At 38.1% G+C, this 25,021-nt stretch overlaps 1 protein-coding gene across 1 annotated transcript; it reads left to right on the forward strand.

Moving 5' to 3' along the window:
- Positions 1-13,036: 13,036 nt before the first annotated feature.
- On the forward strand, positions 13,037-13,855 carry LOC142634404 (uncharacterized). The gene has a single exon (XM_075808694.1). It carries the CDS (start codon positions 13,037-13,039, stop codon positions 13,853-13,855), a length of 819 nt encoding a protein of 272 aa, XP_075664809.1.
- Positions 13,856-25,021: the final 11,166 nt, after the last annotated feature.

Raw genomic sequence — 25,021 nt, forward strand, 5'->3', positions numbered from 1 at the left:
TTAAGGTGGATAGAAAAAAAAGGGTGTGACTTAGGTACTATTGTGCCCTTCAACATCTTTGCATGGAATGGCTACTTTCAAGACTTTAAATTACTACATTAATTTGTGCTTATCAGATTATTTTGACTAAAATTTGGGAACAATTCCGTAGAATTAGAGTTGCATTGAATTTAATTATTATTGAAAAATATAAAAAACTAAAATTGGAATTTGTTCCAAAATTTTAGAATACCGTCATCTTTTTTACTTCCTTATCAGTTATTATCACTATAAAAAATTTGAGTTTAAGCGGTCTTTTTTTTAGTGATGTTCTCAAATCTGCCGCTATAAATGGTATATTGTGACGTTTTCAAATCTGCCGCTATAATATGATAGGTTGTTATTGCTCAAAGCATCATCCATGTTCATGAATATTTCATTTTCTATATCTCTTACACTAATTTTTCATTTTCTAAATTGTTGGTATTTTGGCTCTTTTCTACCTTCTAAAGCAGTCTTTGTTCGAACATGGGACACCATACAGTCCCTCACACTGTCACACACAACTATGGGGGATCACATGATGGATGGATCATTGCATCTAAGGTGAACATAATTCTTATCTAAGTCAGAGCTACTTACATGCAAATGAAAATATATAGAGATCGCTGTCAAAGGTTTTTATTAGACTAACTTGAAGCATGGTCAGGAATTTTTTTTTGCTTTTTGGGATGAGTGAATTTTGTCCAAGAAGAGAATAGAAGATTCGAACTAATAACTTTCGCTTTATAAGATATGGTCGTCGACCAATTATGTCATCCTTTAGATTAACAATGCCCTTGTAGTGTACTGACAAACGGTTTGGCTCTTTCTATGTGTGGAGTTATAATTCATAGCTTACTCTTCCACTTTTCCAGCCAACCACACATTGTGGCTCCCCTTCAATGTTGTTTGTCTTTCCCCAAACTCATCTTTACCTTTCTAACGGTCCATTTCTTTTCTTTCTATACCTATTTGCTTATGGATTTTTTGTGTTTTCCTAGTCTTGTACCATATATTCTGCTATCTTTTTCTCCTTTTCTCATTTGAACGAGATTCCCCTCCCTTCTCATCATGGCCTTATTATGTTGAATGGTAGCTGTGAAGTATATGGCCTTTGTTAATGTTGTTCAATTTCTTTCTCAGATGCGACTTTTCGTGTGGAATTTAGCCAATCTGCTACTTAGACAATATCTGGTTTTGTACCTCTGCAATCTTGTTGCAGATAATTAATCACTTTCAACTGTTAGCATTCATTGCTTTAGTTGTAACTTGTACAAGCCTACACATAATAATCCCAAACCCATTATTTTTACTGGTACAACATTCCTAGTTACTTGTAGATCTGAAGACCAAGCATATACTGTGCCTATAAAAACTTAAGTTATGGTGGGTTAAGGTATAATTTCTTTTTTTCATTTTAATTTGATCTACGTTGAATTAATAATTTAGTTTATTGTGAAAATATTATAAGATTTTGTTGTGTTTGTAAAAGAACTCAAAATCTCTCTATGTACATTTTTTTCCATACAGTTAAAAGACTATTTATTTTATACTTGATTGTTATACACATAATTATACACACACATTTTGCACTGAAAACGACTTTAAGTTACAATTTATTTAAAAATTTGAACCGAAATAGTGACTTAAACGTTTTCATAGCAAAAGGTATGTATATAAAGTTATATGTAACAACTTGTATGCGCCAATATTTACTTTTTGTCAAATTAGGGATGATCCGCGGTGGCCTATACCGACGCCTTTTGGGACTATCCCAGCGGTTTAAAAACGCTGAGGTAGCCCCCGTTTTTGATAGTGTTTGCTGCTGTACCTATGAGATGTACTTAATTACGATGATCAGTTTGTGCTCCACCTAGACATTAATAAAAACCGAAAGTAAAAAAGAAAAGAAAAAGTCCACCTCATACGCTGAGAGAAAAAGAAAAGTCTCAACTTTAAAATGCGAAGAATAGAAAAAAGAACAGCAGACAACTCATCCAAGAATCAAACTACAAAAGGAAAAAAAAAATAATAATAAAGAAACTTCCTCCTTCAAAGCATCAACCAACCCAGGAGGAAACATATTAAAGCATACCAGTTTTTGAGTTTAATGCCCGCCTAGCTAGTTCACGAGTTGTTTCTCAAATAAAAAAAAATCTAATTCACGAGTAGTTTTGTTTGCTTCCCTTGCTAAGAACGAATAAGTTACCAATTATCCAAAAAAAACTTACTGATGGTCACACAAAAAAAAGAGAAAAAACTTAATGAAAAATTATCAATATGTTATACAAAAAGTATGATAAGCTGTTAAAGAAATAAGTGGATCTAACATTTAACAATATTTCTTACAGGAACCCAACAGAATGTCAGAAGGGGAATTCACTAAACTGTCATCATCTACAATTGCCTTAACTTGCCAACTGGGATATGTATTTGGTTTCACAATTTTCTCCATATAAGCTTTTGGGACAGCTAGTTAAATAGCCATTGGGGGCTTTGGCCCAAGTTACTCCCACATGAGGAGAGAAGAAGATTCGTTGAAGAATATGGAGTAGGTTTCTTTGAATTAAGAGTAGTTTGAGTATTTATTTTTGTGTGAGAAAGTTATTGGGTGTATTAATTGGAGCTTTAGGGTTATGAGTTTGTGTTTGTGTGTGTGTGTGTGTGTGTGATTTCTGAATATTTTGTGTTTATGAGGTTTATGAGTGTTGTTTGTGTGAACTTGAGAGTTTAGGTTGTGAGTTTTGATTATAAGGCTGGTAGTCCATATTGTTGATAGGGAATTTTGGTAGATATTGGCATATTGCCCATGATTAGGGGCTTGGAGTTGATTGCACCCTGTTAAATATTATTTTCGTGTATGATTGTTTTATTTTATTATTTGTGTGCATGGGATTCAACTAGTCCCAAATCATTACATAAACAAATGTAAAAAAGAAAGAAAGAAAAGAACTCCAATTATAACTAAGTATAACGCTTGGGGCCATGGCACTCCTGTGTGCCCCGCTGAGCTTCGCCACTGTTGATGGTATTGAGTTGATTGTACTCATCTGAATAAAGCTTGTTCAGTCCCTACACTTTGTCGAGCAAGGCAATGACGTATGGACTAGAATATAAAAACCTCGATTCAATGTCAATCGTAGGCCAATATCAAATTTGTTTTGTCGTGATAAGTGATAACTAGCTATGATACTTCCTCTCCTAATTGGTTCAAAGCCACTGGCAGTGCCAAATGAAGAACTTGCATTCCCAGGCCCGCCGTGCAATGTTTGTCAAGGTATACTGAAGTGTTCAAACTTGTCTGTTGTACGTACCAATTAGAGCAAACATGCGTGCTGTAGCAACAGTGGCTATTTCCATGGGACAGCTAACTAGCTCAATAATATTATTTGGGATTTCTGGGAACGTGTACATGAAGAGAACAAAGATGTGGGATCACTAGCGGTGGACTTCCTGGACCTCTAGTGAAATTATGCACAAACCAGCCTGACTGTCTTAAGGAGTCAAGAGGCCAGTGAGTCAGTGACTATGTTGGCCATTCCTGATTGTTTTTTAGCTGACTGCGATTAATATTGATAAAATTGTCATTTGGACATTTATGTAGAAGGAAGCTCTCTAGAGTTTATTCATGTATCCAAAAGCAAAAATGACAGTCCTAATTAACTATATGGGTAGTGCTTGTTCACACAGTCTGTCACACACCTATTTTTTTTTTTTTAAACTGAAATCCTGAGTTAAAAGACAGTTTTGAAATCGTGCGTTTAACTCACGATTCAGCTCAAAAAATATGTGTAATAGTTTTAATCCTTAAAAATATATTTTCTTTTTTGCATTACAAAACTAGAGACTGGATGTACCTTGGATTTTAATTAGTAATTAATAACTGCAGTACTGTTCTGCTGCTGGTTTAAAGAGAAGTAGATGGATCTACGAAGCAAAGTAAATAATTTTTTGGTACACGTATTTGGTGGACTACATAAAGAAATTAAAGTAGCTAGCTAGCCTTGCTTTACTTGTAAATATCCTTTCGCTAGTTGAATGGACCAAAACCTTAGGGAGGGATAGGTACTACGTACCCCACAACTATTGGATCTTTTACATTTGAAATGGATTATTTCATGTTTCATACTATATAAATAAGTAAATATTAACTATGAAGGGGAGAGATCAAGTTCCTTGACTAAAGTATTCATCATAAGTCCAAGCTTCAAGGAACATATTCTCGGGGCCCTCCTACAATTGCTTGGCTGAAATCTGGGATGCATGCATGATCTCCATTCGTTATTTTATAACTCAGACTCAGTTGTGTTCTACTGATCAAGATGATCAGATGGCCCAGCCAAAATGTATGTTCAATATAACTAAAAAATAGGTTATCTACCCAGCTACCCCAAATTACAATGTTTGCTGGTTGAAACTTGAAAGAATATGTGTGTATTAATTATTGATGGTAGACAGGGTAGTGCAGCTAGTATATATGGCAAAGGGGGACTCCATGTTAGGGGGGCTTGACTTTGGGACGATATAGATCCTTCTCTATAAGTTTTAGCTTTTTGCATATTTACTCTTGGCCCATGGACCACCTCGATTTATGAGCCTAGTTTTGTGGGCCAGCTATTCTATCTTTAAAATAACCAGAAAAAGATAAAAGAAAAAGAGAATCTGAGATGATGTTTACTGCATGTGCAAATAATAACAATGTAACATAAGAGAAGGCCTTGCTTTGTTTGGTAATTGGTCATATCAATGTTGAATTCCAAATCTTAATGAAACTGGCTGAACTCTATGTTGGTCAATATCACTGCTGAGGAAACCCCAAAAAAACACACACGAGAAAAAGAAAAAGAAAAAGAAAGAAACATAAGTTTAAGAAAGTTTTTATATGAGGGTTTTTTTATTTTGTGTAACTGGGATATTTAACACCCCTTACTCATGGGAGTAGGTTTTATACGTGTGTAATTTGACCTATGTAAAAGGAGTGTTATATATTACAGTTAAGTTTAATACCACTTTCTCAATAACTCTACGGAAAATGGCAAACCGTTCCATTAGGAATCATAAAAAAAAAAATGTTGACGTCGATGTGGTGATCGGCTCCTCATCCATTATTGTAGTAGTAGCTTGCAATGCCAATGCGGAAATAAGTATTGAAAGTTTGGATCAAAGGTATTTTTTATTGTGAAATTGTTGAGGTGCTGCAAAGACTGCAATTGATTGGACTATGTAAGTATGTATCAAGTCTGAGGAAAACTACCGTTCTATCACTGTGGAGCTAGAGAAATGCCAAACAGTCAAAGTATGTTTTGATGCCTTGAATGGATTCAATAGCTGCTGCTGGAATACTGCTAATTTACATAGTAATGTTTTAGAACTTTAATATTTTTTTTGTTAATTAGTTTTTATTTTTGTTGGGTTAAGAGAGAGTTGAATTTTGCAAACCCATGCCATAGCTAAGAGTGCAGCTTTCCATAACTATGTTTTAGTGTATTATAACTCTTCAATCCCTCTTTTAGTTTGGGATGCTCGGAAGTTGGATCTTACTCTTTTGTCAATTTAATGAAGTTCTCTTTATTATTAAAAAAAAAAAACAATTTCTTTTGTTCCATAAAAAAATAATTTTTTTTTAACCATTTTGTATTTGATACAAAAATTTGAAAAATTAACTTTTTGTATGCCATTCAATTCAATTGCTTGTTGCTATTGATCTTGGTATATTAAGCGTTTCTTTGCAATAAACTTTTAGCTTTTTGATTTTGTTTTAAAGAAACCAACTTTTAGCCTTTTATCACATGCTTAGCACGCATAAAAACTATTAAAAAAAATTATATATGTCAATAAATACTATGAAAAAAAGCTACTGAAAATTATAAGATGCTCAATCGAGCACTAAGAATGGTAGCTTTTCCGATAGGTCGGCACTATAATTTTAGGTCATAGCTCAATCTAGGACATGCCTATAGACAGTTTTGAGTTTTGACAACTATCTCTATCTGTACTTAATTTTTAACACTCAGTTGTGGAGGATGTGCTAGCACATCCTGCACATCCCATCCTGATTTCCATTCCATGACCCCATCAACTGGATCTTTCAACTCAACGGCTGGAAATTATGGTAAAAAGGTCCACTCTTTCATTCCGAAGAGCTCCTATTCTCTCATGCAAAAATACAAATTAATAGAGCTAATCTGCTCTAGACATGTACAGAATATTGTCCCCTTTTTTCATGTGGGAGTTTGGCTTTTCTACCATGATTTATTTTTGTTATCTTCCCGTCCAAAATTTTAATTTTAGTACATAAGGCCATAATTAATTTACCCCAAATAATTGATTATTAATGATTGCTTAACATCTATGACAATTTTTTAAAAAGAAATTGTTGATTCTGTTTTTGTGTGTGATATAATTGGAGAGGGGATGGTGGGATTTCATTCATAAACATGAGACACTACAAAGAATGTCATTACTATTGAACTATCACTTGAATCTTGAGAAATTGTTGGTCCTTAAATTTTATTTCATTAGTGATTTTTGATCCTCAAATTTAAAGTGTTTGTTTTTAATTCCTAACAAACTCAAAATTATCATATATATTAAGTCCCTAAAGTTTAAAGTGTATCATTTTTAGTCTATAATAAACTTAACGGGATTGTTTTTAGTCCCTAATATGTCTAAGCATATAACAAATGTTAACCGAAGGACTAAAAACTATCATTTTAAGTTTGATAGTAATTAAAATTGACTATTTTAAAATTCATAGACTAAATTCGTTAATGAGTTCAAGTCTGGAGACAAACAGTATAATATACTTTATCCAAGAAAAAAAAAAAGGAAAAAAAAAAGGTCACTTATACAAATCACTGCACACGCTTCATTTTTTTTTTTCTTCACTTGAAAGTCACAACTTCATAGGCCATTATGGAGGTCAAGCTTATTGATGACAACTATCATAATCTCTTTATAGTTTTTCTTTCTTTTCACCCATTCTATACTTGAAAGTAAGGTGGCTGAGTTAGTAATAGTGAATTATATATATACACGCACTAGTATTATTCGTGTGTGATGCATGCCTGGCTTGATGTAGATTCATATGTAAGCTAATTTTTTTTAATAATTAAAATAAAATTATTAAATAAATAGTAATAATAAATTATGAAATAAGTAAATAATTTTAATAAAAAAATTGCTTTAAGTTCTAATGGTTTAGAGTTTGGACTTTATCAGTGTTGTAAGGACTCGAATTGACCCAAAGCCCAACAGATATGAGCAATGGCCCAACAAGCTCACAACAATAGATTTTTTAGAGAGTGAGCTTAATAGAGGCAAACTTAATGAATCAAATAGGAATCACATTGGGTTAGTTTAGTGTTATAATGACTGAAAAGTACAATTTGAAGAGAAAAACACTCATTGGTCAAGTCCGAGGAAGGTATGTTCTTATATAAGTTTCAGACGTGTACAAATGTTCAGAGTTCTTGGTTACATTGAGTTCTTTTCATTTTTCCTTTTCTTTCTTAGATGCCCCCCTCCATGTAAAGGAATCCTTTCCCTTTTATACTCATTCTCCTTCTCTCATCTTAGCCTTACACTTGTTGATCAATAACTAATCTTCAGGATGCTTGTCTCATCAGAACCTTCTTGAAGTCTCTGTGTGTAGCTGTAAGGCTAAAAATCACAGTTCAGGCATCACTTCTACATTAATGCGGCTAGTTGGTTAGGTGCAAAGCATTCAATATGGTGGTAGCAGCATTCTTCCTAGATATTTCTCATTTCTTTGTTGACTCACCTCTCTTAAACTTATCCTCCCAAGCATGGTTTCCCCTTACCCAGTATTTGTTGGGTGGTCGGGCTTCAGACTTTCATTTTATTTTTCGAGGAAGTTTAGCTCCTCGGATGATATTGTCTGTTTGTTACTACCGGCCATCGTCCTCGGCCCAATAACCTACTTGCTTTTATTAATACTTGGTTGTCCTCTGGCTTTTTGGCATCCCCGGATGTGGCCCATGGCCCAATACCGTTATTAGATTTTCTTATCCCACAAGTGTTTATCTACTTTTATATTTGAAAATTCTCTTTGTGCTTTGTGTTAATTTCTTATATAAATATTGAATAAGTTTGATCATTTTTACTTAAGTTATGTTTGATCTATGCTTTAGCCAGTACAAACAATAATAAATGCAATAGTACCTCAATACAAATTTTTTTCCTAGTAATAGTCTAATTAAAAAAATCAACACACTCACAAATTAAATATAATAATCAAAACATACACAAATAGTTCAAAATTTGAGAATATAAATAAAAACATACCTAAGAGAACCAAGAACTTAAATGGGTGTCCATTATTTTACTTATTTATAGAAAACTTCATTTGGCATAATATTCTGCACACAAATTCAGAAGCAAAGAACAATAAGTAAAATAAATTTATTAGATTAAAACATAATATTTAAGTTGCACCTTGGGGAAAAAAAGTGAAAAAATACAACAACATGGGATGTATTGTGTGGGATTTAATTATAGGGATGACTAAATTGGTTAAAAGAGATTATATCGAAAAGCCATGGATTAGTGTGTGTATGTGCATATATATATATATATATATATATATATGAAAATTTTGATAATAGATTATTAGTTGGTAGAATTTAAATTTATAATACTATATTTTTGAGAAAAAAATTTCTAATACTTAGATGATAAATTTTTATTTAAATTAAATTATTGTTAAATCTTATCCCTTAGTCAAGAGTTTTGTAACTTAATATCCTAATAAAATATTAAAGGTAATTACACTCCTCTCTCTTGAAGTTTGGGGGAATAACAATCCACCCCAAACCTTAAGGGAAAAATACAACACTCCTTTGAGATTTGAAAAAAAAAAAATTTAATACTCCTCCTTTTTGTCTATATTAGTTGTAAGGACACGTTTTGTTCTCAAAGCCCAAAAGAAAGGTCAATGGCCCAAAGAGCCCAAATCAATGAATTTGTAGAGAGTATGCTTGAAATTGAACATTCAATGAGTTAGATGTATAATAATCACAGTAGGTAGTTGTTATGGTAAAGCATGAAACAAACAGTTTGAGCAAGGAAAATCCTCCTTGGCAAAGTCCGAGGAAGGTTGTTCTTATGCATTTCTCTTAACCACAATTACAGTTCTTGAGTGTATAATGATTTTTCTATAGATTATCTCATGATCCCCTTGTAATGGGAATTTCCTTCTTTATATTCCCCTTTCTCACTTCATCTTAGCCCTCCACGTGTAGATCAGATTGCTGGCTTTGATACTTGTCCCATCAGCACCTTCCTGAAATCTTTGTGGATAGCTATAAGGCTGGAGGTTACTGTTCAGGTATCACCTCCACATTAATGCGGCCAGGGGGTTAGTTGCAGAGCATTTAATGCGGTGGCAGCAGCTTTCTTCTTAGATATTTCCCAAATCTATGATGTTTATCCATGTCATAATGATCGTTTGTTGCCCTGTTCTTGACGAAAGGTTAGACGTATGATCTCTACCCTGCTCAGCTGAGGAGGTACTTCTTCTCAGACAACATTTCCAATTCCTTATGACCAAACTCCTTCCACGGGCCATTGCTCTATAGACCTCTTTCATTAGTACCTATCCTTGAACTACTTGAGGTCCTCAGACATGGCCCACGACCCAATACCCAATACCCATATTTGACCCCTTTATCCCTACAATAGCCCCTCAAAATTCCACTCTTTCGCTTCTCGAAAAAAAGAAGGGAATTTCGATTTCCTGGTGACTATCTTCCTCCAAGGATGATAATGATGATAGCTACAGGCCAAGATCAAGGACTCCCCCTAGTGAGTCTTTCTCATGTGATGAGGATCGCCATTATAGGCAGAGGAGCAAAAGTCCATCTCACGGGGGCCTAGGTAATGATGCTATGAGTAAGGCCTTGTGCCAAATCTTTAAATCATTGTTCATGCAGAGGATTGAAGGAGGAAAGCTTCCTCGGCGGTTTACTCAGCCTACGTTTACTATGTATAATGGTAGGACAGACCCTGTGGAGCATGTTAGCCATTTCAATCAAAGAATGGTTGTTCACTTAAAGAATGAAACCTTGATGTGCAAGGTGTTCGCATCCAGCCTGGGGGCCAGTAGCGATGAGATGGTTCGATAGTTTGAATGAATGTTCAATCAACTCCTTTCAAGAGCTTACTAGAGCTTTTGGAGCTCTTTTTGTTACTTGTAGTAGGGTTCCTCGTTCCTTGGATTCCCTTCTGTCTATGACCATGCGAGAGGGAGAGACCCTAAAGACATATTAGGACAGGTATTGGGAAATATTTAATGAAATAGATGAAAATTTTGATGATGTGGCAATAGGGATTTTCAAGGTTGGTTTGCTTGCCGAGCACGATTTAAGGAAGTCTTTGACTAGAAAGCCTGCTAGAAGCGTACGTCAACTTATGGATTGAATTGACGAATATAAATGGGTTAAGGAGGATTAGCAACAAGGGAAGAGGAAAGCAAAGGCATGTCCCCAAGACTGAAGGGATTTCAGATTGAAGAGGTACAACAACAATCGACACAAGAGAGATTTTACTGGCCATATGGGGCCTACTACTACCCAAGTAGTTAGTATTGTGTTTAGGGAGCCTGTGCACCAAATTTTGGAGAAAATAAAGAATGAGCCATATTTTAGGTGGCCAAATAAGATAAGTGGAGACCCCACAAAGTGCAACTAAAGCCTTCATTGCTGGTATCACCAAGACCAAGGATATACTACAGAAGAATGTAGGACTTTACGAGATCATCTGGAGCAACTGGTCAAATTTGGGAAGTTAAAGCAATTCTTGTTTTAGCTCAGCGGACAGGGGAGCCAAGTAGGGTCGGGACCTCAAAGAGGTGCTTCTTCAGGATTGCCTTTGGGGACGATTAGTGTTATTCTTGTTGCCCCAGGTAGGACTAGTTCCTATCCATCTAGGGTGATGTCTATAGCTTGGCCACTTGCTGAGGACTTGACCCCCGATCCTAAGAAGGGTCAAATGGAAGTCTGACCAGCTTTAAGTTTTTTTGATAAGGATAAGGTAACCTACAACCACATAATGATGCCCTAGTGGTTACCCTAAGGATTGGAGGGTATGATGTGGAGATGGTTTTGGTAGATCAAGGCAGTGGTGCAGAGATCATGTACCCTGATCTATATAGGGGGCTCAAGCTGAAGCTTGAAAACCTGGTTTGCTATGATTCTCTTCTAGTAGGGTTTGATGGGAAGACCGTTATCCCGAAGGGCCAAATTAGATTACTTGTTCAGGTGGGTCAGCGTGGAAGTGAACTTCATTGTAGTAAATGTGTATTCCCCCTACACTGCTATTATGGCAAGACCTTGGCTTCATGCCATGGGGCTGTTTCTTCCACTATGCACTTGAAGGTGAAGTATCCACCAGGAGATCAAGTTGAGGAGCTAGTCGGGAGTCAATCTATAGTCAGCCAATGTTTGGTGGCTGTAATTAGATATCAGTCTGGGGTGAACCTTCGGCCTCGGCGAAAAAGGATTTATAGCAATCAAGGAGGACAGCCCTACCCACAGATATGGAAGTAGGAGGGGAAAAGTGTGAAGAGTTAGAAAAAGTTGTTATTGATGATGATGAAGAGAATTTTTTCCAAGTGAGAGTTCAGTTACCTCATTGGGAGAAGGAAGAGCTAGTTTCTTTCCTTAGGAAGAATGTTGATGTGTTCACATGGAGGGCTTATGAAGCTCCTAGGGTGGATCCAAATTTTATTTGTCATCACCTAAACGTTAATCCCTCTATTACCCCTAAGAAGCAACCACCTTGGCGCTCTTCCAAAGAGCATTCAGATGTTGTTAAGGCAAAGGTGATTAAACTTAAACGGGCCGGAGCAATAAAACAAGTGTTTTATCCTGAGTGGTTGGCCAATACGGTGGTGGTAAAAAAGAAGAATGGGAAGTGGCGAGTATGTGTGGACTTCACTGATCTAAACAAAGTTTGCCCCAAAATGCCTTCCCGATTCCTTAGATAGACCAATTGGTTAATGCAATAGTTGGCCATCCTCGGATGAGCTTTTTAGATGGCTTTCAGGGGTATCATCAAATACTATTGGCACTGGATGATCAAGTTAAGATTTCTTTTATCATGCCCACTGGGAATTACCATTACAAAGTAAAGCATTTTGGATTGAAGAATGCAGGGTCCACTTATCAGAGGATGATGACTAGGATGTTTGAAACTCAACTTGGCAAAAACATTGAAGTCTACATAGATGATATGGTGGTGAAAAACAAGATAGAGTCCGAGCACGTAAATGACCTCAGAAGTATTTTTGAAGTATCGAGAAAACACAAACTATGCCTTAATGCTTCTAGGTGTTCTTTTGGCGTCAGTTCAGGCAAATTTCTGGGTTATATGGTCACTCATCATGGAATTGAGGTCAACCCTGATCAAATTAAGGTAATTAACAATTTACAACCTCCTTGGAATCCCAAGGAGGTCCAAAAGTTGACAAGAATGACTGCTGCCCTGAACCGATTCATCTCTCAGTCCACTGATAGATGTAGGCCTTTTTTTCAATTGTTGCATAAGTGGAAGGGATTTGAGTGAACTGAAGAATGTGCCTTGGCCTTTTCAGTAGTTGAAAGATTTTCTTTCTTGACCACCCATTATGTTTAGACCTGCAGTGGTACATGCCACGCAAAAACTCTCTCATTATTTTCAAGCTCACACAATTGTGGTTTTAACCCAACTTTCTCTTAAGTCATTACTCCGAAAGGCTGATTATATTGGAAGGATTGCCAAGTTGGGAACAATTTTAGGGGCCTTTGACATTAAGTATATGCCTCAGACCTCTATTAAGGGCCAAGTTCTTATAGATTTGGTGGCAGAATTTACTGAATCTCTAGTAGAGGTAGCAGACGAGGAGCAAAGCTGGGAAGGAAAACCAGTTGACACAATTTCTCTACTAGGACCACCATCTTGGAGATTGTATGTTGATGGTGCAGCTAACTAGAGATGATATGGAGTGGGGCTAGTTATGGTATCCCCTAACAAGATCACTATTGAGAAATCTTTGAGGTTAGGCTTCTCAGTTACGAATAATGAAGCCGAGTATGAAGTTTTATTGGTTGGGATGACCATGGTTCAGAAATTGGGGGAAAAAGCAGTGGAAGTGTTCTCGGACTCAAGGTTGGTGGTAGGCCAAATGAAGGGAGAGTTAGAGGCTAGGGATTTGAGAATGCAAGAATATTTTAGCCAAGTTAGGCGCTTCCAGTTAAGTTTTAAGTTTTTCACTTTGCAACAAATCCCGAGGAGCAGGAATACACATGCTAACTCCTTAGCTACTTTGGCAACCTCTTCTAGACAAGGTTTACCTCGAGTTATAATCGTTGAAGATTTGTATAAGCCTACTGAGGAGAAGAAAGAGAGGGTCCAGGTTCACCGGGTCATGGTTGGTCCTAACTGGATGGATCCTTTGGTCTTGTTTCTCAAGGAAGGTACTTTGCCTGATGAGAAGGGAGAAGCAGATAAGGTACAGAGGAAAGCTCCTCTTTTTTGGTTATCCGAGGAGCAAAGGTTGTACAAGCGTTCCTTTTCTAGACCATACTTGCTTTGTGTCCATCCCAAAGCAGTAGAGCTAATTCTGGAGGAATTGCATGAGGGAATCTGTGGAAGTCATATAGGGGGAAGGTCACTATACCATAGGGTCCTTACCCAAGGCTATTGGTGGCCAAGTATGCAAAAAGAAGCACTAGAGTTTGTGAGGAAGTGTGATCAGTGCCAAAGATTTGCTCTGAACATTCATCAGCCAGGGGGAGTCCTCAATCCTCTGTCTAATCCATGGTCATTTGCTTAATGGGGCTTGGACATTGTAGGACCATTTCCTAAAGCTGTGGGAAACCAAAGATGACTTCTGGTCGGAACTGACTCTTTCACCAAGTTGGTGGAAGTTGAACCACTGTCTAGTATTAGAGATCTAGATGCAAAGAAGTTTGTGTGGAAAAACATTGTCACTCGGTTTGGGATTCCTCACAGCCCCATCTCCGATAATGGACTCCAATTTGACAACAAAATTTGACAACAAAGCTTTCAGGAAGTACTACTGTGAATTAGGCATTAGGAATAGATATTCAACTCTAGCCTATCCGCAAGGAAACGGACAGGTTGAGGCAGTTAACAAAGTTATAGTGAATGGACTTAGGAAGAGGTTGGATAAGGCAAAGGGTAGATGGGTTGAAGAGCTACCACATTTTCTAAGGACATATTAGACTACTCCTCGTCGGTTAACAGGGGAAACACCCTTCTCAATGACCTACCGGACCGAGGCAGTGATCCTTTTAGAAACTGGGTTCCCAACATTGAGGACAAGCATGTTTACCTCTAACAACAATGATAGGTTGTTGGACAGAAGCCTAGATTTGGTTGATGAATGAAGCGAAGCAGCCATGGTTCAGTTGGCATATTATCAGCAGAAAGTTAAGCAATGATATGACACGAAGGTGAGGGAAAGGCCCTTAACCCTAGGAGACTTGGTGTTGAGAAAGGTTATGGGCACTGCGAAGAATCCTTCTTGGGGAAAGTTAGGACCCAACTAGGAGGGACCATACCACATCACCTTAGTGGCTGGTATAGGGGCTTATTTTTTGGAAGATCTAGATGAAAATGTTGTACCATGCCCTTGGAATGTAAATAACCTACGAATGTATTACTATTAATGAAAGGCATCTCTGCCACATTTTTGTTTAAAATATTATATGTTGTGTTTTCTATTTGTTTAAGTATTAAATAGAATCTTAGTTATGCTTGGCTCCTTGGACCTCATACCTTGAGTAAATTAATACTCCTCACTATTTATTTAAGTATTAAATAGAACCTTAGTTATGTCTGACTTCTCGGACCAAATACCTTGGGTAAATTAATACTCCTTACTATTTGTTTAAGTATTAAACAAAACCTTGATTATGCCTGGTTTTTCGAATTACCTGCCTTGAGTAAATTAATATTTCTTATTCCTTTAAGTGTTAAACAGAACGTTGTTCATGCTTGGCTCCTTGGACCACATACCTTTGGTAAATTAATACTTCTCTACTTATCTGAGCACTAAAAAAAATCTCGGTCATGCCTGCTTCCTCGGACAATATGCCTTGGGTAAATCATTGCTTGACTACCAAGCTAAGTACTAAACAGAGCCTCGGTCATGTCTGGCTCCTTGGACCACAAACCTTGAATAAATTAGTATCTAATCTATCTATGGTGGATAACCAAGACTCTTGCTGTAATAACTTAACTGAAAAAATGCCCCTGAACATCATTAAAAGCATTTGCAAGTATATCCATGATATATTCGTGGGTAAATTAACACTTACATCTACCTGGATCTACTACTAAGTGGAGTGTTATGTGAAACCCTAGATAGATAGATGCTTCACCATTATTTGAAGTTGAAAAGAGAATACAGCAATATACATAATCCTTTGAGCTACTTATCTTAGATAATAAGGTATGTTTTGAAGTTAAATTACACTTTGCTGAACATTATGGGCCGGGAAAGGTTAGCCCACTATATTGCCATTTGCATGGAATGTCATAATTAGATTGCCACTTCTACAAATAACTGTTAAAGTAAAGAGTGAAGATGTATCTTGAATCAAAAGACATCATGTTTGATTTTGCATAAACACAAGTAAACATAAAGGAAGTTAATGTTTTCAAGCAAAGCCTTAAAAAGGCAAAGAAAGTACATATCTCAAAATGTAAACAACAATTACATATAGAAGGAAATACACTATTTTGAAAAGAAAAAAAAAACCTACAAAACATAACTAAGATCCTAAGTGAGCTTTGGAAGAAGGTTGGCCTTAGCTGCAGGCTGAGAAGTGGCCTTGGACGTCGTTGCTTGGGCCACACCTTTACTCTTAGGGTCTTCCTTTGGGGTAAAGGTACTAATACCTAGCCCTGGGATGCCCCCTTTCCCTTGGAAGAGTCCTTAGTTGGTTCCTTGGCTTGCTCTCTGTTAGGAGTTGTATCCTTGGATGTTTCTTAGCCTTTCTCCACTGCCTTGGCTTGGTAAATCTCCTTGGAATGGATAGGAGGGGCAGGAAGGGCAACGACATGTTCCACCTGACTAGGTTCAGGTGCTTGAGGAGTAGTTTCAACTGGGGAACTAGAGAGGTTTGTCATGCGGAATGCAGGGGGTAGTAGGCATTTTCAGCCCTCCTCAGTGGGGAAGAAGCATTTACCCCAGCTTGGTTTAGCGCTTCGTTCCATACTTGGAGGCAGTAAACTCTACAAACCCCAGTGACCTGGGCCCCAAGGGTCTTCTTCGTTTCTGCTACCCCAGTGTCATACCCCTCTTACTTGGCCTTGGCATCAGCTTCTTCAACCTCTTCCAGTTTCTTCTTGAGAGCCTCTATCCGCTCTTTGGCTATGGCCAGCTAGTCCTCAGTCTGGCGGAGTTGTTTATGTTAATTCTCTGCCTGCCTCTCAGCCCCTTGTAGAGCAGCCTCGACACTCATTTTCTTCTTATCAGCCTCCGTCAACTTGGTGTTTAATTCTTAGATCCTCTTCTTGGCCAACATGAAGGATTCTGATAGGCCAAAAATGTATTGACCCTTAGTGATGAATTAATTGATTAATTAGCCAAGTTATTAATTAATCAAATTAACATGCAAACGCATGGTAGCACAAACAAATCACCAATAAACTAAAGTATGCAGCGAAAAATAAATGACACGATGATTTGTTTACAAATGGGAAAAACCTACATGGCAAAAACCCTACCGGGTGATTTTAAGGTCACCAATCTCGAAACTCCACTATTATCACAACAAGCGGTTACAAGTAAAGGAATCTCAAGTACCTTACCAACCTACAGTTGAACCCTTACTCCAATACCCAATTGGACTTGTTCTGTAGTGACAGTTTCTCCTTTCAATGCACGGCTCCCAAGTACGTGACTAACCAATTGCGCGGATCCTAGTACGCGACTTCAATCACCAACTAGAGAAGATTGTTGGCTGTGAAGTTCTTCAATTCATCCACACGATGAAGATCAAGAAGATGCTCGGTTACAAAACCCAACGGTGTAAAGACACAAAAACTTCTTCATAAGAGAGATGAACTAGGGCAAGAACTTCGTCTTCAGTTACAATTTGCATGAACAAGGATTTCTCAATGCTTGTGCAACTTGCCACCCTTTGACGGCCCTTAGAATAATCCTTTTATATGTCTAGGGTTAGGAGAAAAGAAGGCCCAAAGACACTTCCACGGATTAGAATCAAAACAGAACTTAGAATCTGTTTTTCTTAAATCTCGACAGCTACAGGTGTCGAGGTGCTGTCAAGAAGCCGTCGAGCCTCGGGGCTAGAACAGCTTCTTAAAGCTTGATAGATACAGCTGTCGAGCCAGCTGTCGAGCTTTAATGAAGAGCACTTCTAAGCTTGTTTCTTAGACAGACTTGCATGGCTTTAACACTTGATCTTGAAACCTTGTTTCTAGAAGTATTAACCACATCCTAAATCTACCCAATTACAAGTAAAGTGCGTTTTGACAAAGGATTAGCCAATTACATAAATAATGAACGACATATGTTCTAAACAAGTGAAACACATATGTCCAAACAATCTCCCCCTTTGGCAATCCGTGACAAAACCACAACCAGCAGATGAACATATGAGAGAAGTCATAAATCACTTAACTCATATTCACTTGTTGTATACAATAAAATCTATCCTATCACAAACTCTTGAAAAACTTTGCAAGAAGAGCGTTTATGACAAGTAGACTTTGACAACTTGTATTTCTAAAACACTTTAAACAAAACTCATCAAGCCATCTTAGTGTGAAACAGAATTAATAGATTGCATACAAATAAAGAAATATGTGTATAAAGAAAGAAAAGAAACAACACATGTAAAGATAGGTGAAAGAAACATACATCATCACATATATAACAAAGATAAGTAGCACAATGTATGTAATAATGGTCACAAGACCTAGGTACAAGAAGAATGTGTATCTAAAGTAGAGAAAAGAAAACGATACAAGTAATCCTCACTACATCCCTCAGCACTCAACACTCCCTTTATCAAAAATGTCCTATACAAGCTCTCCCCCTAAGTATGACTACTCTCATAACCCAAAACTACTACCCCTTTTTGTCACGAGTGACAAAGTGTAGAGTGTCAAGTAGACATCTCATCGGTAGAGTTAGCATCTCCACCATCATCATCTGAAGCATCATCGTTATCACCATCAGACTTGAAAGCCATAGGAGGTGGTGGAGAAGAAACCTCGAGAGCAAAACCACCCATGGTCGCCTGTCGCCTAGCAATGCGACCAACACGAACATTCACCTGATACAATTCTGTAGAGAGCGTATCCAAGCGAGCATCCATGTGCTGAAGCTGCGCCATGATGTCTCCCAGTGACACATCGCTTGTAGAAGAGGAGGGAGCGGATAAGACACGAGCAGATGTGGATGGAACGGAACGGAACGGGAGGAAGGAGTAGCTGAACCTGTCTGACACGACCTAAGCTGTGCCTCACTACATTTTATGGTAGCGGCATCTATGGAAACCATGACATGAAAAGGGTTGGAGACAGGAAAAGGAATGGAAAAATGGCGTAAAATCCTCGTGATAGCGGAAGGAAAGATGAGCTTATCACAGGTAGCCGTATCCTTAAACACATCTATGATAGAAAAGATGAAATGTGAAGGAAAATCAATGGTAAGATCCTCAATAAGAGACAACAGAAAACGAGCACGAGGCTCTGTGATAGAGTTGTAGTGAGAGAGAGGATGCAAGAAAAAAGTCATCACCGTGTTTAAGAAATGAGGACCTTTAGCAAAAGGTTGACATGACATAAACTGATGCTCACCCCAATTAGAAGGACGCTCACAGAAAGCGGTGATCATCTCATCTTTGGACAAAGTCCACAGACGCTCACACCAAGGGTAGTCAGGATGCGTAACCCTTGGAACATGGAGCACATCGGATACCAACTCCGGTGTGACAACTATGCGCATACCTCAAACGCGAGTGAGAAAGAGAGGTACTGAATAATCGAATCCATGCATGTTGGAGTAATACTCCTGGATCAGCACGGAAGGACAAGTGACTGGGACGTCACACAGTGACTCCCATTCCCGTTTGTGAAAGACATTGGGAAGGTCAGTGTCGGCAAAGTTTGCTAAAATAACTTGGCGATCTGAATGAACACCTCGTTTAGAGAAGTTCTTCGAGAACTCTTGATGGGCTTTCTCATCACGGAACCGAACAGAAAGAGGAGTGGAATCAGAAGATGAAGAGGCCCTAGAACGAAGAGGATTCTGGGTCAGAATAGACTTACGTTTTGGTGTCATAGACACTACTAATGCAAACAGAAAGAGAGGGGGGAGAAAGAAACACCAGAAAAGTTCCAACATAATTCAAATATAACAAGTATATTGAAAAGATAGAACGTATGCATGGGGAATGTATGAACGTGTGACATGCAATATGAAAAACATCATGGGCTCAGCCCAATCCAATCCTACCAGCACACTAACATTTTGCACACATCTAAATGCTTGAGAATATTGTTAGAATGCAAATGTGATATAATGCATGGAGTTTTTAAGATCAAAAATACAAAACCCATCCCAAAAATTTCAACATAAACTCACCAAATTTGAAAAACCCCAAAAATTTTCAAAGACCCCTAAACCTAGGTTTCAAAAACATGAAATGCATGTAGAATGAGGGATAAGAAGCTTACCAAGTGAAAAAAAAAAAAATTGATGAAGCTTAGAGAAACCTTGAGAAAAGGATTTGGAGTGAGAGAGAGAGGTTAGGGAGGTGAAAAGACAGTGCTATCAAGAGAGAGAGAGAAATGGGAAACGGATCGCACAGAACCTTTATATAGAACCTCAGTAAATCTCGAAAGATACAAGTATCAAGAGGTGTCGAGACATCTGTCGAGGTAGGTGTCGAGAAATACATTGTCGACAGATCCAGCTATCGAGAAGGTGTCGAGGAACAAGACAAGACACAAGAACAGATGCTCAATCGATCCACTAGGTGTCGAGAAGCTATCGAGAGGACAAGAGGTTTCTCGATCGATCCAGAAGGTGTCGAGAAGCTATCGAGAGGACATGAGGTTTCTCGATCGATCCAGAAGGTGTCGAGAAGCTATTGAGATTGCGATAAGAAACAACTGAGAAGCTCGACAGACAACCAGGTATCGAGGAGGTGTCGAGCCAACTTTTCAAAACAGTTTTTCGAGAAGGAAAAAACACAAACATGAATGCAATCACACATGCAACTCAACCAATGATCAAATCAACATATTAGACTCTCAAAATCATCTCTCAACAACAATCGTAAGCATATGGATCTCAAAACACGCACTCACATACTAAACAAGTCTAACCGATTTTGTATTTCAAAAACAAGTCAAGATAGTTTAGTGAGCATACATCAACACATGTAAACCTTGTGATGACCAAATCGCATTGTACCTGCACATGTATCAAAAGTAGTAAAGAATATTGCGTGTTGTGTGTGAAAACATCGCAAGAATGCATAAGTGTCTCTAAGTTACGATGATTTGAGATATGAGAAAATCAATTTAACTCACACACAATCATAACTGTTTGATGGGGACTATCACCTTTGAGGTACATCCTATAACTCCCACATCTCCTAGAAAACACGCTTACAATCATATTTAAAGCATTTTGTTCTTTTAGCTTTTATTTTTTTTGCATATTTTCCTTTATTAAGCAAACCATTCATGGGTATACAAAGGAGAGAAAAGAAATACCCAATTATGTTAAGCTTTTGACATTGCATTTTTGCTATGCTGAAGCATACAAATGTCATTGACATTGCACTTTTGCTATGTTGAAGCATACAGATGTCATATTATGATTGGCGGGTAACAGTGGTGAGATGGTTATTTATGCCTTTCTCTTAGGATTTTCTAGTCCTACCCGTCAAAAAGAATGATACGAGTGTTAAATACAAGAAATTTCTTAACCTTACTCATCACAAACAAAGAGCCACAAAGCTCACTTACTTAGTTGTGCATATGAATGCTCATCTAAGTTTCAAGAGGTACAAAGTTTGGAAAACTCTGTTTCAAATGCCATTTTAAGGTTCACAAGAACCAATGTATACAAACACACACTGTTTTTGTATTTTTCAATTTTTCATTTTTTTTATATATATATTTTTTATTTTTATCTGAAAAACAAAATAAAACAAAATTGAAAACACAAAAAAAAAAAAAACGTGTTAAACAAGGTAAAATAATGCATAAAACTAGACTGACTCAAAAACATTAAAGCAAAACACACAAGTAATGCAAAAACAAAAACAAGAAGGGGAGAGAGAGAAAAAAAGTGAATAAATCACTTGGAACCCTTTTCCTTCCACACCTTGGAAGAACATTTCCTCTTAGCAAACCCTTGAACTGGTGATGAAGGGGAATGATTGAAACCGTTCAAGTTCGAAAGGAACATGAGAGCTTTGAGAAGATCTCTAAGAGGAGCAAGAGAGGTTTGAAGCTGATTCTGGTTCCCAGTTGCTATCATGCCATTGCTCTGTTGAGTGGCTAACCACTTATAGCAATTTGGTCGAGTATGACCGGCAATGCCACAATGATGACAGAGATATTGCTTCTTCTGTTTAGGTTTTTGAGAGTTAGCCTTCTTAGTCCTAGGGTTTTTAGTGTCCTTCTTCTCAAGCTTAGGGGGTGCTCCTAAGATAGATTTACCCTTGTCTAGGTTTTCACTTGCTAAATCAGTTTTAACATCATTGTTATCAATTTTAATATTATTAGTAGGAGGAACAAAAACAGTAGTACTAGCAGAAGCAATATTAGAAGAAGAGAATTCATACCCCAATCCTGTTCGATCAGAAGCAGATTTCTGAATGCTGAGCATCTCATCCAGCTTCGCACTTGATGCCTTCTCCAATTGAGCTCTAACTTGAAACAGCTCCGCTTTAAGCTTCTTGATCTTCTCAGCCAAGAAATTGTTCTCGAATCTCAGTGCCCCAATAGTTTGATTAGCTTCATCAACCTTTGTGGAAAGTTCCTCACGAATAAGTTCCACATCACTGAGCTTCTTAGTGACTAGCCTATAGAGTTTCTCATGCTTCTCAGAAAGCTTGTACAGTTTCTCATAGGCTGTATGGATATCATCTTGATCATCCATCTTTTCAAACCTGGATTTCACCAATTCCTCTTCTTCATCCACATCTTCAACAATCCCTTCAGTAGGATTTACAGTGACAGTGAAGGCATTCAAAATTCCGTCATCCTCATTGTCGGAATCATCCTCAGGCTCAGTGTCGCTCAAAGTGGCAGCTAATGCCTTGCTCTTCCCAATGCTCTTGAGATATGTGGGACATTCCAGTTTCATATGACCAAACCCTTGACATTCGAAGCACTTGGGTCCAACTAGAACAGTGTACTGACCGCCATCCCTAGCATCCTTCTTCCCTTTATCTTGACTTTTGAACTGAGATGAGCTAGATTGCCTATGGTCCTTGTCGAAGCCCTTTCCATTGGCATTTTTCATGAATTTCTTGAATTGCCTGGTGATGTAGGACTTCATCTTAGAGTCTTCATCGTCTGATGACTCATCTGTCTCACTGCTCTTGACCTTCAGTGCCAAGCTTTTGCCTTTATCTGACTTGCCAATTCTTGTCAACCCTAGCTCATAGGTTTGCAGATTACCAACCAGCTCAGTCAGAGGAATCTTGTCAATATCCTTTGATTCCTCTATCGCCATGATCTTGGCATGGAATCTCTCGGGTAGAGCTTTGAGCACTTTCCTCACAATCTTAGGTTCAGGAATGGCTTCCCCAAGATTGAAGGCTGAGTTCACTATGTCCTTGAGCTTAGCATAGAACTCATCAAATGACTCATCCTCCTCCATCTTAATTTCTTCGAAGCTTGTAGTGAGCCTTTGTAGCTTTGAATCTTTTACAGCCTTTGTTCCCTCATAGGTTGTCTGAAGGATATCTTCTTGAACTCCTCATTAGTGACCGCACTAAATAAGGCATTCAATGCTCTGTTGTTGAAGTTTGCCGCCTTGATCTTGGCTTCATCCCAATCGGCCGGCGCTTCTTTAGGCTTGGTCTAGCCTATCTCCACAGCTTGCCACACCTTCTCATCTAAAGACTGCAAGAAAACTCTCATGCGTACTTTCTAGTATGTATAGTTAGTACCATCAAACAATGGAGGTATAATAAGAGACTGACCTCTATCCATGACAAACAGGGGTCAATGGATCACACACAAAGATAAACCCTAATCAGAGTGTGCCCGCTCTGATACCACTTGATAGGCCAAAAACGTATTGACCCCTAGTGATGGATTAATTGATTAACTAGCCAAGTTATTAATTAATCAAATTAACATGCAAACGCATGGTAGCACAAACAAATTACTAATAAACTAAAGTATGCAATGGAAAATAAATGACACGGTGATTTGTTTACGAATGGGGAAAACCTACACGGCAAAAACCCCACCGGGTGATTTTAAGGTCACCACTCCTGAAACTCCACTATTATCACAACAAGTGGTTACAAGTAAAGGAATCCCAAGTACCTTACCAACCTACAGTTGAACCCTTAACCCAATACCCAATTGGACTTGTTCTGTAGTGACAGTTTCTCCTTTCAATGCACAGCTCCCAAGTACGAGACTACCCAGTTGCGTGGATCCCAGTACGTGACTTCAATCACCAACTAGAGAAAATTGTTGGCTGCAAAGTTCTTCAATTCATCCACACGATGAAGATCAAGAAGATGCTCGGTTACAAAACCCAACGGTGTAAAGACACAAAAACTTCTTCACAAGTGAGATGAACTAGGGCAAGAACTTCGTCTCAAGTTACAATTTGCATGAACAAGGATTTCTCAATGCTTGTGCAACTTGCCACCCTTTGACGGCCCCTTAGAATAATCATTTTATATGTCTAGGTTAGGAGAAAAGAAGGCCCAAAGACACATCCACGGATTAGAATCAAAACAGAACTTAGAATCTGTTTTTCTTAAATCTTGACAGCTACAGGTGTTGAGATGCTGTCGAGAGGCTGTTGAACCTCGGGGCTAGAACAGCTTCTTAAAGCTCAATAGATGCAGCTGTCGAGCTTTAATGAAGAGCACTTCTAAGCTTATTTCTTAGACAGACTTGTATGGTTTTAACACTTGATCTTGAAACCTTGTTTCTTGAAATATTAACCACATCCTAAATCTACCCAATTACAAGTAAAGTGCGTTTTGACAAAGGATTAGCCAATTACATAAATAATGAACGACATATGTTCTAAATAAGTGAAACACATATGTCCTAACAGATTCCACGGTAGCTATGCGCCGACCCTCCTCCTCCTTCATTTGCCTGTAAGAGTTGTTCACCAGCTCCTCGGCCATGTGTGCAGCTTGAATTGCCTTTTTTTTTTTTTTAAATAATAATAATAAAAAATGATGAGATGAAATAACTAAAAAATTTAGTAAAAAAAAAAGATGATGAAGAGCTTACCAACACAAGATCTCTCTTCAGCATTAGAAACACTTCGTGTTTCTTCATGGTCCTTAGGTTTGCCATGTTATCAGGTAGCAGGAGGGGCTGCTCCAATGCATTTTCAACATATCCAGCTCCCCCTTCTGGAAGTCCCTGATTGAGGAATCCATGGGAAAGGGAGACCCATTCAGCATCAAAGAAGGGTTCCAGGCTGGGACCTTGGTGCAACGGGCATGCCCCCTCTCCACAATGGAGCCTTCACTAGAGGATCTCGTTTGAGCTGCCCTTGCTACTCTAACCCTTTTCTGGGGCTCAAATTCTTTGGAGAGGATAACCTCTTCCTCCTCCACTACATCTTTGCCTTTTTTATCCCACTTCCTCTTCTTGTTTGCAAGATCAAGCTGGAAGGTTTGGACGGGAAGAAGAGTAGGAGGTTTGGTTTGTATGAACACCTCGAGCACTGTACCTCTTGCTTGAGACTTGATCGCAAAGGTTTGTC

The sequence above is a fragment of the Castanea sativa genome, chromosome 1 (genome assembly GCF_040712315.1).
Source record: "Castanea sativa cultivar Marrone di Chiusa Pesio chromosome 1, ASM4071231v1".
Lineage (NCBI taxonomy): Eukaryota > Viridiplantae > Streptophyta > Magnoliopsida > Fagales > Fagaceae > Castanea > Castanea sativa.